General features: G+C 33.5%; 2 protein-coding genes across 4 annotated transcripts; one reads left to right on the top strand and one right to left on the bottom strand.

The window, feature by feature from the left end:
• The first annotated feature begins 9,586 nt into the window (after nucleotides 1-9,586).
• On the top strand, nucleotides 9,587-10,275 carry LOC108859892 (cell wall / vacuolar inhibitor of fructosidase 1-like). Its single transcript, XM_018633792.2, has one exon. The coding sequence runs from the start codon at nucleotides 9,649-9,651 to the stop codon at nucleotides 10,198-10,200; it is 552 nt and encodes a 183-aa protein (XP_018489294.1). The 5' UTR covers nucleotides 9,587-9,648; the 3' UTR covers nucleotides 10,201-10,275.
• A 3,909-nt stretch (nucleotides 10,276-14,184) lies between these two features.
• LOC108861113 (uncharacterized) lies at nucleotides 14,185-16,324 on the bottom strand. Of its 3 annotated transcripts, none has more exons than XM_018634941.2 (4): nucleotides 16,005-16,324; nucleotides 14,843-15,521; nucleotides 14,604-14,748; nucleotides 14,185-14,507 (listed from the first exon to the last, which is right to left on the bottom strand). In XM_018634941.2, the coding sequence occupies exons 2-4, from the start codon at nucleotides 15,288-15,290 to the stop codon at nucleotides 14,447-14,449; spliced, it is 654 nt and encodes a 217-aa protein (XP_018490443.1). In that variant the 5' UTR covers nucleotides 15,291-15,521; nucleotides 16,005-16,324; the 3' UTR covers nucleotides 14,185-14,446. The 3 variants fall into 3 exon arrangements, with proteins under 3 accessions (XP_018490443.1, XP_018490441.1, XP_018490442.1); XM_018634939.2 differs by having other exon boundaries at nucleotides 14,843-15,512; XM_018634940.2 differs by lacking the exon at nucleotides 16,005-16,324 and adding an exon at nucleotides 15,614-15,991 and having other exon boundaries at nucleotides 14,843-15,512.
• Nucleotides 16,325-17,493: the final 1,169 nt, after the last annotated feature.

Genomic DNA, 17,493 nt, shown 5'->3' with positions numbered 1-17,493 from the left:
AAGTGTAATAAAGACTTTAAACGATCTAAATTTTCAACGTGAGAACGAAAAAATATTATTTTATAAATAATAATATAAATATTTAAATTCTTTATGAATTGTTTTTAAAAAATTATCACAATGAATGATTTTTGATTCTGTTAAAAAAATTATCTTAAAAAATATATGATTCATTCTATCTTATGTTTATACATATATATATAATATATTAAAATAGAATTGGTTTAATATTACTAAACAATATAATATAATATGTATATAATATTTTAATGTTATTAAAATAAATATAATATTATCGTTGATATTTTTAATTACTCTCAAGATGGTGATAATGATAAATTATCAGCTAAATCAATAAAATTATTTATTAAAATTAATAATTAAACATAAAATATGACTTATCATAAAATTAAAGAAAGCATGACAAATCAATAAATATTGAAACTACTATTTAAAATTATTGAAATTATTGATAAATAAGAAAAAAGAAACCTAAAACTATGAAGAAGTTGACACAAACAAATTCACTTCATAAATTTATCCTAAAATTATGAAGAACATGACAAATCAACATAATATTGAAACTATTAATTGAAATTATTGAAAATATTGGCAAAATAAATAAAAAGCCTAAAACTATAGAGAATTTGACACAAGATAATTCATATAAAAGTCATTATTTTCAGCAGTCTATTTAGAATAAAACTATAACAGTATAGATCTTATAAAAGTCATTATTTTCAGCATTCTATTTAGAAGCCTTAACGAATTTTAGAAAAATTCTACAGAAGAGGACATTATGATTTTGGAGTATCTTGGTTGGCCTATCTTTAGCCCAATAGCAGCCCATAATAAAGTAACGTTTAATATCTTAAAGTTTCAGTTTATGTTAGAGCATTTTATCAGTATATTTCAAAACATCTTTGAGCATTATAATAAAATGAAACTTAGCAAGACGCAATATGCGATGTGATAACTTCTGCCCAAGATATGGGGAACCTGAGGAATCAGTTACTCATGCCATTTTTGAATGTCCTCCTGCAATACAAGTTTGGGCTCTATCAACAACTCCAACTAGCCAGGATACTTTTTATGTGTCAAGTGTTTATGCAAATATGGATTACCTATTTTGGAGGAAGAATGAGATTATAGAACCAGAACAAGACAGTGATCCTTATCCTTGAATTATTTGGTACATATGGAAAGCTAGAAATGACAAACTATTCAGGGGAATAGATAGGGATCCATTGGAACTAGTAAGATATGCAGAGAGTGAATGTCAAGCTTGGATCAAGGCAAATGAAACGATCCCAGCTGTGGTAACAGATAATTCTAGTATGGAACCTCAAATCTTAAGTTTGGGGAACATTTGCTTGATAGATGGATCATGGACATCCTCTGCTACTTTCTCTGGGTGTGGATGGGTTTGGATGAACACAGATGGAAAGACTCAACTCATGGGGACCCGCAATGTGAGTCGAAGGGAATCAGCTTTGCACTCGGAAGTAGAGGCGCTCAGATGGGCAATGGAAAATATGCTTCAATATTCAACATGCCAGAAATTTGGAACGGACTGCAAGGAGCTGATGGCAATGTTAAAGGAACCTTCTGCGTGGCCAAGCTTTGCAACAGAACTGGAGAGAATAGAGACGCTGCTAATATGTTTTCCGGACTTTGAGATCATACATGTTCCTTGAGCTCGCAATCAGATTTCAGATTTCTTAGCTAAAACTACTAGATCCTTCCATAGGGAGTTACTTTTTGTTGGTTGTTCTATTCCGGTCTGGTTACCCAGGCCACCTCAAGTTTGAGTAATAGAATAGCCGTTTGACGTAAAAAAAAAATGAAAAAATTGAATAAGTGATGAGAGATGTATATTTTGGGTTCTAGACAAGAAGCATTTTGGCTAGGTTCTCCCACTTATTCTACCACTAATTATTATTAAACTTTATCTCTTATATTATTTTATTAATTTTTTATACCTAAGCTATATCTTTTAATTTATACCATGCTCTTAGCAGATCTGGTTCATTTCTTGTACATAGATTTGCAAGTTTTATTTTTAAAAGTTGTAGACTCTAATGTTTTTTTTGCCATCTGAAAAAATCATTAAAGGTTAAACCAAGTACAAATGTACAAACCAAACCATATATATCAACCGAAAAACAAAGGATGGTAAATTGAACCCCATCCACAACACATTATGTATAACTAGATATTATTTCCGGGCTACGCCCGGGGATTTTCCCATAATAGTGTTAGATGTTATAGGTAAAAAGCTATCGCTATATATAAGGTCATGCAAAAGTTATAACACCCAAGGTTATGTTTGCATGTCTGGGTTCTTTGTTCAAATTATGAACTATTTGAAAGACTTGCTAAGCATTTGGTTTTGCCTCCAATTTCCTTATGTGAAAAAAATAGTTTTATCAGTTTGTAATTTGCTTTAGTCATTTACAAACTATTAAAAATAAAGCTATTAAAAATAAAGTCTGAAACATCCATCACTAAACTATTAAGGTTATATTTGTGATGGATGTTTCAGATTTTCAAATACAAAAATTTAGCAAACTATTAAAAATAAAAATTTAGTATATGTTTTCATGTAAGATGATTTTGAAAAACCTTTAGTACGATTTGTAATTTTCACACTGTTTCCACTATGTGTTTGTTTTGACTCGAATAGCATGAACATGTTCAACAATTTGAGTATGATGATTCATAAATCCTCTGTAATTTATTTTAAGTGTAATTTTAAAAAGTGGCGCTGGTATTCATATGTTGGCTATATGCTACACAAGTACACATGTCCAAATCATAGTATGATTAATGCCTTTTTAATTTTGTTTCTTTATTTTATGGTTGAACTCTTCTCGGTAAAATTTTTAACTTCTTTTTGGGCAAAAAAATTTCAACTTCTCTCTTCCCACTTTGATCAGATCACTTATCGTTTCTTTTTTTTTAATAGTTTTTGTGTTAGTTTCCCCTTACATCAAATGAGTTTCATGGTCACCCATGTACAAACTCCAATTGGATCACTTTAGGCTTCAATTGGTGACCACTTAATGAACAAAATAAATGGAGAAAATATTGAACAAAGTTTCATTTAAGGAATTGAACTGAAACAAAAATTTGACTACAGATAAATAAAGAATTGAATAATTAGTAAACATAACTGATAAACAAACAGATGAACGGATGTACTTATCATCGTTTGTTATCTAATAACTCAATGATATACCTCTCAAACTTTATTTCTGCTTTGTTTGTATGATTCTCTTCTATCTGATTTTCTACTCAGCAAGAATTATTAACTTTTTTTTTTGAGCAACCAAGAATTATTAACTATTTATAAAATTAATGGGATAATCATGAGATTGAAAAGATAAGTTTAAAACTTTATATGATAGTTGGATGTTGATGAGCAAATATTTTCTTAGTTTCTTGCACCAACTTTTTAATTTTATCACTAAAAAAAACTTTAAACTATAAATTCAACTTGTTCCTTATCAAAATTAGAAGAGGAGTTATAATTATCAAAGGAAGGTTTAAGGAAAAAAAAAATTAGAAGAGGAATTATTTGTTCATGAGTTCTTCCGTAGATGAGGAAAATAGAGGAATATAGTGGAACCCATTTGTTGAAAATTTGATTAAAATTTCAACTTGATTGGTATCAATTTTTGAAGAACAACAAATTCATCACGTTCTTTTCTTAAAATGTTATTACCAATTGAAGCCTTATTGTGTGTTGCAAAGAATACATTTTTATTGACGGAAGAGTTTTCTTTCAAAAGAAGTCATGGTTTTTTTTTCTTTGTGATTTTGGTAGTTGTTTACATATAATATTATATTGATTTAATCTCGGAGGTATCTTAATAACAAATTTCAACAACAAAATTTGGTAACAACTTTGTAGACAAAATTATAAAACAATAGATCTTCTCTGTAAGTTACATACTTTAATATTAGATAAGCATCTACCTCCAAGATGTAATAGATCTTTTTTTTTCTTTTTGTTCAAAAAAATGTAATAATTTCATTATTTGCCTCTCCTCTCACGTATGCAAGTTGAAAATGCGACGTAACTTGTGGCAACAAATTGTTTGACTGTAATTTTTAATTTAATGATTTATTTCAGCTGTTAAAGAGAAATACGATGAAGACGGTATGAAAAGGAGGCAAGGGTAAGTGGATAACCACTCTGAACAAACTATAAAATATCAAAAACATAATATAAAATGAAGATTAATGCTATGAAACAAAGTTATGAAAAAGAAGCAAAGATGGATCTGAGATTCTGAAAGTTTGAAGAATCAGTTCTATGAATTTCTTTTCCTACATAATGCGTCCAAAAAACTGGGGAATCAAATATCTAATAGGCTAGCCACTTTCTCGTTTTGCATATGGGTAAAACCCAGGTCTGTAGCCTTACTTGGTTTTGGTTTTTCATCGATTTTCAACATTTGAATAAAGTTGTATCAGGCCCCTCTAATTACCCGTTTACTCATTTTCTATGGAATCAATAGCAAAACACGCAAACAGTCTATTAGACTCCAGTAGATATGATTTGCTTATTTACCTTTCTAAAGATAGGCCAAACAAAACTGATTTGTAAATAGCCACAAAGCGGTGAGCCTGTCACAGGGCACAGTGATTCTTATATAGTAAATAGCGACAGGGCCAGAGATTCTCCCAAAAGTAAATAGCCACATATCATAGTGATTCTATATATATAGTAGAACTGAATGTGATCTAGGTTACCTTGTTCTATATATATTCTTCTCCTGATTTTCAAAGGATAGTATTTTAAGCAGAATAGAATAATGGATATGAAAAAGAAAGTCACAAACCTGTATTGAATTTTGTTGATACACTGAAAAGATGGGAAAATTTGATGTAGAATAGGAAACGATGGAGAAGAAGCAAAATCTGTTAGTTTTTTTGGTGGCCGTCAAAGGAGTACTTCGGTTCCGTATGGCGACATCTCCTTTATAGAGGGAGATAAGAGAAGAGTCAGAGGAATGGACTATATTCTTCCTCTTTGCCAGGTTCTGTATCAACGCTGGAATTCTGGATATATTCACAGAGAATACCAATTATTAACTGGAGAAGCAAATAAAGAGAAATCAAAAAGAGGTCATGGAGATGAAAATATCAGAGAGAATTGTATTTGAAACTATGAATGTGGCAACCTTTTATTACCTTTTCAAATAACAATAGGTGTATTGTTTCATCTGTGGGACTGTCAGAGGTGATAGAAAGAGACAATTTTTGTAACAGTTATAGACAAAAAATCGCCTTCTGCATTCGTCAACGACCAAGTGATATACGTAGTTAGGCATGTTGATTTGAGTGGCATATCTACAGCTCAAGTTCTACTTTGGCGGACCCTTCCTGATGTAAGCGAAGATTTCACCAATAGTCATTGTCTCAGCCTTAGTTACCTCCCCCTCATTCACCAGCTTAGCAATCTCTGGGTTACAATCAAACTTCCAAAAATAAGCAAAACAAATATGATCAAGAGTGTCACTGAAGATTCCTTTGGCATCAAACATCAAACAATAATTAAAAGCTAAATATGAGCATCAATTAGGCTATCCACCTCAGCAAATTTAATCCACCAATCATAATATGTTTTTCTTCCACGTTACTCCGCCAATTTATCGTTAACAGATTAATAATGGGTCAACTTTTCTGGGCTGCTGATCTATGTTAATTGGCCCATGGTTAACGAGCATAGTCATCTTCGACTCTGTTACTCAAAAAAAGAAAAAGTCATCTCTTCCAATTTATCTGATATAATTCGACTGCAAATCGCCGTTTTTCTTCTTATATTAATCATCATCCACTCCCATTCATTCAATAACGTTTTTCAATCCTATCTTAACTAGATGCATCCTTCCACTTCCATGTGTTTCTTCTCATATATAAATCTTTTTGTATCAGTTTTACTTCGAATCATATTTTATATAAATCTTGGACTGTGCGATGAAAACATAGCTATGAGAAGAAACACATGGAGGTGGAAGGATGCATCTAGTTAAGATAGGATTGAAAAACGTTATTGAATGAATGGGAGTGAATGATGATTAATATAAGAAGAAAAACGGCGATTTGCAATCAAATTGTTTCAGATGAATTGGAAGAGACGACTTTTTCTTTTTTTGAGCAACAGAGTCGAAGACGACTATGCTCGTTAACCATGGGCCAATTAACATAGATCAGCAGTCTAGAGAAGTTGACCCATTATTAATCTGTTAACGATAAATTGGCGGAGTGACGTGGAAGAAAAACATATTATGATTGGTGGATTAAATTTGTTGAGGTGGATAGCCTAGTTGATGCTCATATTTAGCTTTTAATTATTGTTTGATTATCCTAATAAAAAATATGCAACTATCAATGCTGACACAAAAGAACATAGAACTGAAATCAACTCTGAGCCAGCACATTCTAAGCTGTAAAACAAGCATCCCAATTAGCAACATAAGATTCAAAAAAATACATGTCATTCTAAAAAAATCTTTGAATTTTGATTTTTTTCACTTTAAATTTGAAGGATGGTCAAGTCCTCAGTTTATTAATCGTACTAACAAGGACCCTTCTCTTTTTTTTTTGATCAAAGGACCCTTCTTTTAAAGGTAAAGTAAATCATCCTAACTCGTTAAATACTCATCCTTTCCAAAGTCCATACAATTCGTAAGAAATAACTTTCATCCCCCTACTATTATTCCTTATAAAAGTTTTGTTCAATACAAATTACATTAGTGTTCTAAAAATTGGTATAGATGTTTCATGGTTAGCAAACCAGATCTGGATGAAATAAATTTTTAATATATTCAAAACATAGTTTACATACAAATCTAAACTTTAATACTTTATAAGACGTTTAACTACCGATTAACATTTTTTGTACATTGAATTTTTGAAATATGCGAAAATGGATATGATATCACTCATTTTGATGATGTATTTAATATATGTTTGTGCTGTGAGGCACAATGAGATGGTGTACTTTATTCATGAAAAAACATGCTGAGAAAGAAGGGAGAGAGAGAGAAGCTTTGAATCAGCTTTAGCAATAGAAATGTAACCCCAAAAAAATCAATTGCAACCGTTAGATTTGAAATATTACTAGGACTGATGAGATGACAACAGATCCAACGGTTCATATAAGAAATACAGAAGAAACTCCATAAATTAATACTCGATAAATTAATAAACACTATAAATTAATAAAAAAAGTTGTTCCGAATTGGACCGGTTCAAAATATGATATAAATCGATAAAATAATAAGATAATAATTTTTAAACAATTCTATGTAAATATATGGTCTAGTTAAAATTATAAAATAATAATTTATATATATACATTTAATATATACAAAACTAGGGGTGGGTGTTCCGGTACCCATTCGGATTCGGTTCGGGTCTATTCGGATTTCGGGTTTTCGGGGTCAAAAATTTCCCCCATTCGGGTATTTATAAATTTCGGTTTGGGTTCGGTTCGGATCTTTGCGGGTTCGGTTCGGATTCAGATAACCCATTTAAATTATTTTAAAATTTTAAAAATTCATTATATGCTTTAAACTTCACAAAATGTATAAGCAAAATAATATATTACATATAAATTTGAATAACTTGTGTCAAAATACCAAAACTTAACATATAAATTGGTTTGATTTGAATATTTGGATAGAGAATCAATAAATATTTTAAATATTTTTGGTGTTTTGAGTATATTTTAACTATTTAAACATGTACTTTTGACTATTTCTATATATTTTCAAGTATTCTTAAAAGTATCATGTATACTTTGATGATTTTTAATATACATTAAATCTAAAAATATAAGTATATTAATTATTTCGGATACATTCGGGTACCCGAAATATTTCGGTTCGGATCGGGTTCGATATTGGTTCTTTAAATACCAAAAATTTGAATCCGCTCGGATATTTAAACAATTTCGGTTCGGGTTTGGTACTACTTTTTCGGGTCGGATTCAGTTCGGTTCTTCGGATTCGGTTTTTTTGCCCAGCCCTATACAAAACAACCATTATATTATTTTATATTTATAGTTGGATTATCTTTTTTTTACGAATTCAATATATTTTGATAATATTTAGTAAAATTAAATCTAAAACAACGTTTAAATTCTAAAAAAAATCATATACACCAAACAATATAAAATATATAAAAGTCGAATTTTTGAAACTTAATTGATGTGTATATAGTACAATTAATTAATTTTCTTATTTATAGAAAAGATATGCTTTAAAATAGAAAAATTCAAAAATGAAACTTTGGTAAACTAATAAAATTTATAGAGTTTTTATGTAACGTGGTTTTGATGAAGATCATAAAATAATATAATTAATTTGGATTTGATTAACTCCTATAACGCACGCGTTGAAATATGCGCGAGCAGTATACGTCTCGACTCCTTTGGGCCGAAAGATAAGTTTTGTGGGATACAGTAGATAAAATTGGCCGAATGTGAGGCCCAATATCAAGTTCATTTATCAAGGTCTACAAAGAGTCATTCACCAAATGTGAAACCTATGGAATTGATTCCATGGCAAAAAGGTTAAAAACATGGAAACAAGAAAACAATCGATACTTCATCCGTTCAGTTTGGTAGCGAACATGAAAGAAATAACCCATACAAACTTGAAGTAATTGGGTGAGAGATCTAGCCGATAGTGGCATGTAGGGAGAACAGCAGAGACAAAGTAATTTCATTTCTACTAAACCGGTAGTATCATTGGTAAATGATTGAGCCGGTTTCTCGAACACGGGCGAAAATGGGCACGAAGTTTCTAGAATAGAATCACGGAGATACCAACATTCACGAGCCAGTTATCGACTGACGAGAGAAGACAGCCCCACACCGACTAATTTCAATATACATTCTTTCTTTTTTCCTGAGCAACTTTTTCAATATACATTCATCTAGTTAATTTTAGATATATATATATATATTCCCCTTACTGGTAAAATACGAATATATATTGTGTTTTATAAGCATGAAAAATATATTTAAAATTAGCTAGATGAATAATATATTTAAATTATTCGGTCGACGTCGGGTATATTTGTCGCATACGGACCGACTCACATACGCACCTATTCACCAATACTTCTACTTTTCTCTTTTGTTTGTGCCAACAACCACATGTAACCAAAAAGCTAAAGTGTTTATAAACAAAAACTAAAGAGCAGATACAGATCCATGTTTACGTATTAGACAATTAGGTAGTGATCACTAAAATACGCGGAGCTGCTTATATTATATATTTTGACATTTCTATCAAACCCTAAAACAAAAGAAGTTGATCACGAAGCTTCGTCACGGGTGGAATCATAAGAACTATGTAAACCTAATAATTTTATTCATTTATCTATCTAACGAAACTCATATGTGACGACACGTATAATAAAGCATCTGTATGTTTGTCTAAAAGAAAAAACCACATAAATACTAATCTGTAAGCTTTTAATATTTATAAACATATAATAAAATTTAAATAGCAGCTATATACTTCTTTTAAAAAAGTAGCAGCTATATATAAGTATAGAAACAGAGCTAGCTAGTAGCACTTACAACACACAAGTTCACTTAATTTACTACACTTAGTTCAGACGATGAAGAAATCCTCCGCCGTCACGTCACCGCCGTCTCTCTCCTTTTTTCTTCTCATGCTCCTACCATTGCTAGCTCAGTCCTCCGACGACCTTATCGACAAAATCTGCAGAGTGACGCCGTTCATCGACCTCTGCGAAGCCTCTCTCCGCCCACTCGCTCCCTCACCTTCTGATCCCAAGTCTTTAGCCTCCGCCATGGCTTCCGTTGTTCTTGGTAACATGACAGATACCCTAGGATATATCAAGTCTCTGATCAGACATTCTCACGATCCGGCGGCGGAGCGAGCACTGGCTCAGTGCGCTGAGCTGTACCGGCCGGTGGTCAAGTTCAACATTCCTCAGGCGATCGAGGCAATGCGGCGAGGGGAGTTCGGATTCGCGACGTATGTGCTCGGAGACGCTGAGAAACAGACTGATACTTGTCAGAAGTGGATCAATAGTGCCGGTGCGGACGATGAAAGCTCGGTGGCTCTTACGGCTAGGAACAAGCAGGTTAAGAATCTTTGTGACGTGGCCATTTCTGTGATTAAGTCTTTAATGAAGGGTCGTTAAGAGTTAAGACAAGAATCTCTGTTTCTGTTACAAATAATAATTATATATATATATACATATTTGTGATTATTGATACGAACAAATTTCTACCTGCCAAGTGCTAACCCCCAAATTTAGTAACATATTTCATTCAAAACAAAAAAAAATTTTAGTAACACTAAGGAAGGAAAAAATATATAAAAATCAACGAATTAGGATTAATGGGCTTAAACATTGGCCCAATCCGAAGACAGCAACATAACAGAAATAATAGACATCTGAAATACACACCGACACGTGAAATCACATGTTCAATTAATTTGGCGCAGCATTAAAACTGGTGTCTCGAGCTCAGTGGAGTATTTAGATTACAGCCACATGGATTCTGTTTCCAAATATACTTGTTATTTTTTAAAAACATAATTGATTTCAAATTTCAAACTGCAAGCATCGCTAACATGTGATTTCAGATATAAAATAACTATACCAATAATGTTGATTAACATATCTTCTTACGTTTTGATTTCTTAAAGAAAAGTGATCCTATTTGGTTGGCACTCTTTTAAAATGATTCCTCTTTGTATTGTAAAGAGACAATTTGTGTAATATACCCAGGGAAGATACAAATTGGTCAATTGACCATAACAATGAATAACTCAAAAATGAGTAATATTTTGGTACTGTGCGGACGAAAATACCTTTGTTTTATCAAATACAGATTCTGGAGAGATGAAGTGTGTGTTAGAGGCGTGCGTCAGAACTCAGAAACGTATGTCAGACTGCAGAGCAGACAATGGACTATTGGATAAAGCAGTGAAAATCAAATCAAAATTATATTACCCATAAGATATTCAATAACAACTAATATGTTGTGTTACACATCCAATATATATTAACAGTTAACTTTTGTTATTGTCAAACGTTACCTAGTTTACACTACGTGTAACTCTAAAATTTAGCGAGTACACATTATGTTAGTTGATTTAGGGAGTACAAATAATGTATCAGATAACAACTTATTAATCCACGCTATGTATCAACCCATTTGCCATCTAACAAACTAAGTATCAAAAATGTACAAGTTCGCAAGTTATTTATTCAACCATTTATCATCTACACAAACCATATATCAATGAACGTCAAGTCTCTTGTAATATCATAAAAACCAATTATCAATTTTTTGGTATCATATTATATATCAGCAAACAATACATGTATCAAGTAACTAATCGTTATTATCAATTCGTTGAGATCATATTATGTGTTCTGTGGTTATAATTGAACGAGTTAGCAGGAAAGTGCAAAGTTAACAAGCAACAAAAGAGACAAATATACATGGTATAAGCCAAATATTTTTAACATTTAAAAACATAGTTAGCCGGTAACAATGAAGTTAACAAACAACGACTGAGTTATCTGGTCATGATTCTGAAGATAAGCTACTCAATAGCCGTAACTAGCCAAGTAACAAGGAAAATGAGACTTCAACAAACAATGTATGGGATATAAACCAAGGTTGTAAATAACTTTGTAGCGTCTAACACTTTATGTTACTCTGCATAGGATCCTACATAAAATAACGGTAAAAAATAAACATAGAGTAAGAGCGTGAACAAAATAACAACTAAGCCCAATAAATAAGCACGACACCAATCAACAAGGTAGAGAGTAATAATCCATTTAACAGTTATCTACACTATTACAAAGATAACTAATCTGGCATTCGGTATTGATGTTTTTAGCGTGACCGGGAATTAGACAATATTTAATAGCTTGTGATGGTTTATTTGACCTCGACACATTGTCTTTTTCTAGGACCACCACTTCGATGTATTTCATAGATGAGTGTTAGTGATTAGCATTACTAAGATAGGTTAAAATTTGGAGTTGTGTTTTGGTGAGACATATTGTTACCGACTAACGATTTGAGTTAACAATCAAGCGAACAAGATGTATGTTGGGTGTATTAAGCTAATTTAGCGACAAAAATATAGTGTATTGATCACCTAAATTCCATGTTAATACATCTAATAATTGGTTATTTGTATTGATCATTTTGGGAAGATATCTTGTTATCGACTAATGATTTGAGTTAATGACTAAGCGATCAAGCACTATTTTAAAACCTAACGATTTGATTTAACGAATAAAATATAATGGTCCACTAGTACACATGAATTATCTGTTAAAAATGAAAAAGTCGATAGTGTACATAAAGAAACAAACAATCCTTAAAATCTTAAACAAAGTCTGTAGTAGACTGACCAACCACTACTTCGAGAGATCTTCATGAAATTTAAGAATCAGTTGATTTGCGGCGTCTGGAAGAACACGAGGAGTGATAACTTACATCCATCGACACTGAATCTGCATGAGCTTCAATCAATAGGACATACATGACGGCTGCATCGGTTTGGGCTTCGACTTTGAGGGATTTCTTTACATCTCAAAACCGAAAAGTTCTTCAAAACTACATACTTTCTGAGAAGCCACTGATTTGAGGACATATGGGCTCCAGCTGACCGTATACGGATCCTCTAGAATTTACTTGACAGCCACCTTCAATGAGTGCACATAAAGACTGTTATAAAATAACACATCAATTAACAAGACTAAATATGTAAACACTATGTGTCATCCTAGCGGCTAAAATTATAAGTAGCCATATCTAAACAGCTTATCAGATAAAAACTTTATTAACCTTAAACATGTATATCGTATACTATCACCTCTCTATTCTATCAATCTTGTTAGCCGCTAAATGGATATGTATCGATCAACAAACAAATTAGCAGCTATAAGTTGTTTTTAACGTAAACAAAGTATATGCATATTCTATCAACTCTATATTTTATGAATCTTGTTAACCGCTAAAAATACAATTAGCCATAATTAAATAAAGTTAGTTGATATATATTGTATTTACGTTAAACTACATTCTACCAATCTTGCTAATCGCAAAAAGATAGTTATCCACAAATAAACATCGGGGTGCACTGACGCCATCAAATTAGCGGATACATAGCCATATCTAAAAAGCTTAGCGGATAAATAATTTATTAACCCTAAACCAGTACAATGTATACTATCACCTCTCTATTTTATCAATCTTGTTAACCGCTAAAGTGACATGTATCCCTCAACAGACATATTAGCAACTATAAATTGTATTTAACATAAACAAAGTATATTCTTGCCCTATCACCTCTATATTTTATCAATCTTGTTAACCGTAAAAAAACCATTATCAATAATCAAACAAAGTTAGCGGACCTATGTTGTACTTACCTTAAACCAGTATATGTAAGATTACCTCTACATTCTACCAATCTTGTTAATCGCAACGACATGTTGTCCAAACGGACCCGAGAATGGCAGATTTTCTTCAATGGCCGAGTCTTCTCAAAAGTTAAATTGCATAAGAACTCCGTCCATCTCTTCAGGCTCAAGGGCATCAATAACCAGCTTAGATGATCATGATTTTGTGATACGAGTTCACTCGGTTATTCAAAGACTCTTTGCCATCTGCAAAAATCATTTAAAGAAGAAAAATTCCCTACGTTGAATGCGCAATTAGGGCAGAAAGAAACAATAGATATCGAAGATTTAAAGGATTTAACAAAAATGGAGAGTGAGAGGATTTTGGGATTATAAATGTTGGGATAAAACGAATAAAAAATATTGGTAGAAATATTAAACTAGGATGATTGTAGAAACAAGAATAAATATGTCTTTGATATTCTGGACAAAAACACTAATACACAACTAGCTTTGTTTTGTTTTTTTTTTTTTGAAAAGCTATGAGACAACTAATTGTCCAATGTGTAGAACGTTTCTCTCTGTTATGCAATAGAGTCTATAGATCTAAAAGAAATAGCACAGAGGGATAAAATGGTCATAGAAATGTAGACTATATGCTTGAGGTCATATGACAAATATATGATCCATTTAGGTGTAGTTCCACCAATTTCTCTATTGTAAACTCTATTGTTAACTCTTTGTGATATAACTGATTGCAGATAAAAAGTATAACACTGAATTTACTTTACTCCATTTTTAACTCTCTCATTTTATTACACGAAAAAACATTACTACAAAACTACTCCTATCCACATCGTATCGTTATTGTTTCATTGCCGCCTAGAAAGCAGCTGATTTTTGCCCAAAAATCATCGGTACTCGAGTACGTGGTTCACCGACAACCTAAACCGATATATGGTTCGATCAACAAGTATGGAGTTCCTAACAGTAGACCGTTGGTTTACATTCACTGTGAAACTCTATTCATCTTCGTTTCATTCTCCAACCCGGAAACCGGTTTTAGTAAACTGCGAGTACAGAAAAAAAAACAGCATTAGAGATCGTTTTAGACAAATGAAAATAGCATTGTTCTTCTTTAACCATACAGAAACAAAACAACATACTTGGGCAATCTAACCGGACCGCCATAACCTACACTCGGTTCGCTCGCAGATGGGTTTCCCGCATATCGAACCGGTACAAAACCACCATTGGCTTCTCCAACCAAGGGAGATTCCCCGGAGCTAGCAGCTGCTCTCGGCGACAATCCTGAAATATTTTGGAAAACACACACATAAGACTAATCGAAAATGACGATACCAAAACGCAAACGCAATCGCAAGAGTTTGAAAACAAACCATACCTTGGAAAACGAGGACGAAGAAGAAGATAGCGGTGAGAAGGGTGGCTAAGACATTGCCGAGAGAAGAAGACGAAGCAGCTTTGGCCTCTCTCAATTTCTTCAAAGCTCTCATACGTTCCACCCTCGCGCGTTTCAGCATCGCCAGCTCAGCTATCTCCCGCATCAGTTTCTGATCCGCTGCGTCCAGCGACGGTCCACGCGGCGGCCTAGGAGGTTTCGACGCTGATTTCTTCCGTTCGCTCCTCCCCCATTCCGGTTTACTGATCGCACATTTAACCGGAGTAGCATCGTGGTTTTCCAACGAACCGAGAGTTTCTTCTCCGGTTATTACCGGTTTGCTATCCGGAGACATGTGTGTCAATGGCTTCTCCGGCGATTTTGTATAAACATTTTGGCAATCTAAGATTCCTTTCTCAAGATCAACATCGAAATCGAGACTCAGTCCCATGATCTCGCTAGATTTACTCACTCAAGAACAAGAAAAAAGAACCTAAGTTCTTGTAACTGGATCAAGATCTATCTCCAGTAGAGGCGAATGAACACACACACACACACCAAATGTGTCTCTATAGGGTTTCCTTTTCTTTTATTCACGCTTTGTGTCGCCTTTTAATACCCAAAGCAAGTAAAGAATGAATTACAGCTAACGTCACGTCTCCTCAAAATAAATCTGCACAAACTTTAATTTCTCATCAATCGATAAAGAAAATACTTTTAATGCTTAATCATAGTCTGGATAATTAATCCTGGTGTAGAATTATGGATAGTTACCGGATCAACAATCACGTGGTATTGATAAATAAAGTCGGAAAAACAAAAGTAAAGACTGGATTAGGATTAAAAGAGTATGAAAGGAGCTTGAAGTTTTGTTGATGTTTTTATCTCAGCTACTACTGTCAAAAGTAGGTAACTTTTATAGTGCATTGATTCGAAATTAATTGTTTTGTGAAAAAGAAAATATTTATTTATTTTTGGCTTAATCTCGGTCATGAAGCAAGGAACAGCTGTGTTTTTGCTTTATTCCAAATACCGTAACTTTGGGAGAAGAACAAAAACGAATCACTTTCACCGAATCAAATACGAACCCAAAATTTAAATCGGAATATCCGAACGAAATTGGTGCGAATAGAATAGAAAAATATTTGAAACTTATTGGGTGTACCTTGAAACGAAAGAGAAGGAGACCCAGATCCGATACTGAAGAGACGGGCAGAGAGACCGAGGAGAAAATGGCGGGTTACTTGTCCGAGTTCAGACTCATTCCAAAAAACTAATTCAGGACAAAGAATAAAGCGAGAAAGATTTATAACACATTCGCCGAAGTTTCCAGCTTTTTTTTTGCTCAATATGTAGTAGGTATCTTATTCAGAAAAATATTCTGGATTTTAGTAACGAAATAATTTAAAGGAAAATTAATTAATTTAATGATATAAAATAAAAAGAAAAAATAAAAGACAGCTGATTTGAATTAGTAACAGAGTGCATTGTGTTCGGACATGTGTTTGTGTTCTAAATATAAGCTGAGATTACGCATGTGAGCTCTTCTCCAGCAGGGAAGCTTCACGTCACCGACGCATAGGGATGGGCCAAGGTATTACTTTATTCCACTTAGACCATCATTATCGGGCGGCCTTAGGGCTGGCCCTTAACAATTATTGGGTCGAAAATAAATGAAAAATCAGTAAGGACTTTGCAAACAGGCCTAAACTAAGGGCTTTTTTGTTCGGTCCTTAAGGCAACGTGGCAGGACGGGATAGGGAGAAGAAACTGAAGTTGGGAGAAGAAATCGAAGTCGTTTGTCGGTCTGTTCTTCTCTCTTCTCCGAAACCCAATCGAGATACACTCTACTGGATTTGATGATGTCTTTGATACACTTGTTCCTCCTGTTCGTGGGTTTTGTGAGCGTTGAAGCTGCTGCAGCGTCGTTTTCACCTGGATCGCACTCGATTCTACGTGACATCGGCAATGTTATCGACGATGAGAAAGATAACGCTGTCGAATTGAACGCTACCAACTTTGATTCAGTCTTCCAAGACACCCCCGCCAAATACGCCTTTTTGGAGTTCTTCGCTCACTGGTCAGTTCTCCTGATCTTTTTCTTTGTCTGAACAATCAAAGTTTCAATTTTTTGTTTGGTTTCTACCGGAGAGATGTTCGTCAATTTTAAGTTTTTTTACGTTTGCCAATCCCCCTGAGATTTATCCAGAAAGAACTTAAAACTTTTTTTTACCAATTGAAAATTTTGAAAGGCTTTGTTTTGTGCCGTTCTAACATTTGTTCTGTCTGTGGCTAAATTGATGATGGATTCAAGGTGGCAAGGCTCTTCAATGGACCAGACGCTGCACATCATGGCCTTGTTTTAATGGCTCGAGTTGATTGTGCAGTAAAGGTACTTACTTGCGCCATCTTCCTTGCTTTCTTTTTTTATTGGGACAACGTGTAATGTATGAAGAACTTATTTTTTGGCAGCGCAGATGAATGCGAAGCTCTGACAAGTTCTCCATTAGTCATTATCCAATGCTCTTTTGGGCCCCTCCCAGAAAGTTCGTTGGTGGCAGCTGAGCATTCGTTTACATTGCACTCAAAATCAGTTAAGCAGGTAAGCATCTATTGAAAGCAGTTAAGCAGGTAAGCATCCATATCTACTGTCC

Source organism: Raphanus sativus, chromosome 5 (assembly GCF_000801105.2).
Source record: "Raphanus sativus cultivar WK10039 chromosome 5, ASM80110v3, whole genome shotgun sequence".
Classification (NCBI taxonomy): domain Eukaryota; kingdom Viridiplantae; phylum Streptophyta; class Magnoliopsida; order Brassicales; family Brassicaceae; genus Raphanus; species Raphanus sativus.
This window is presented reverse-complemented; position numbering and strand designations above follow the sequence as displayed.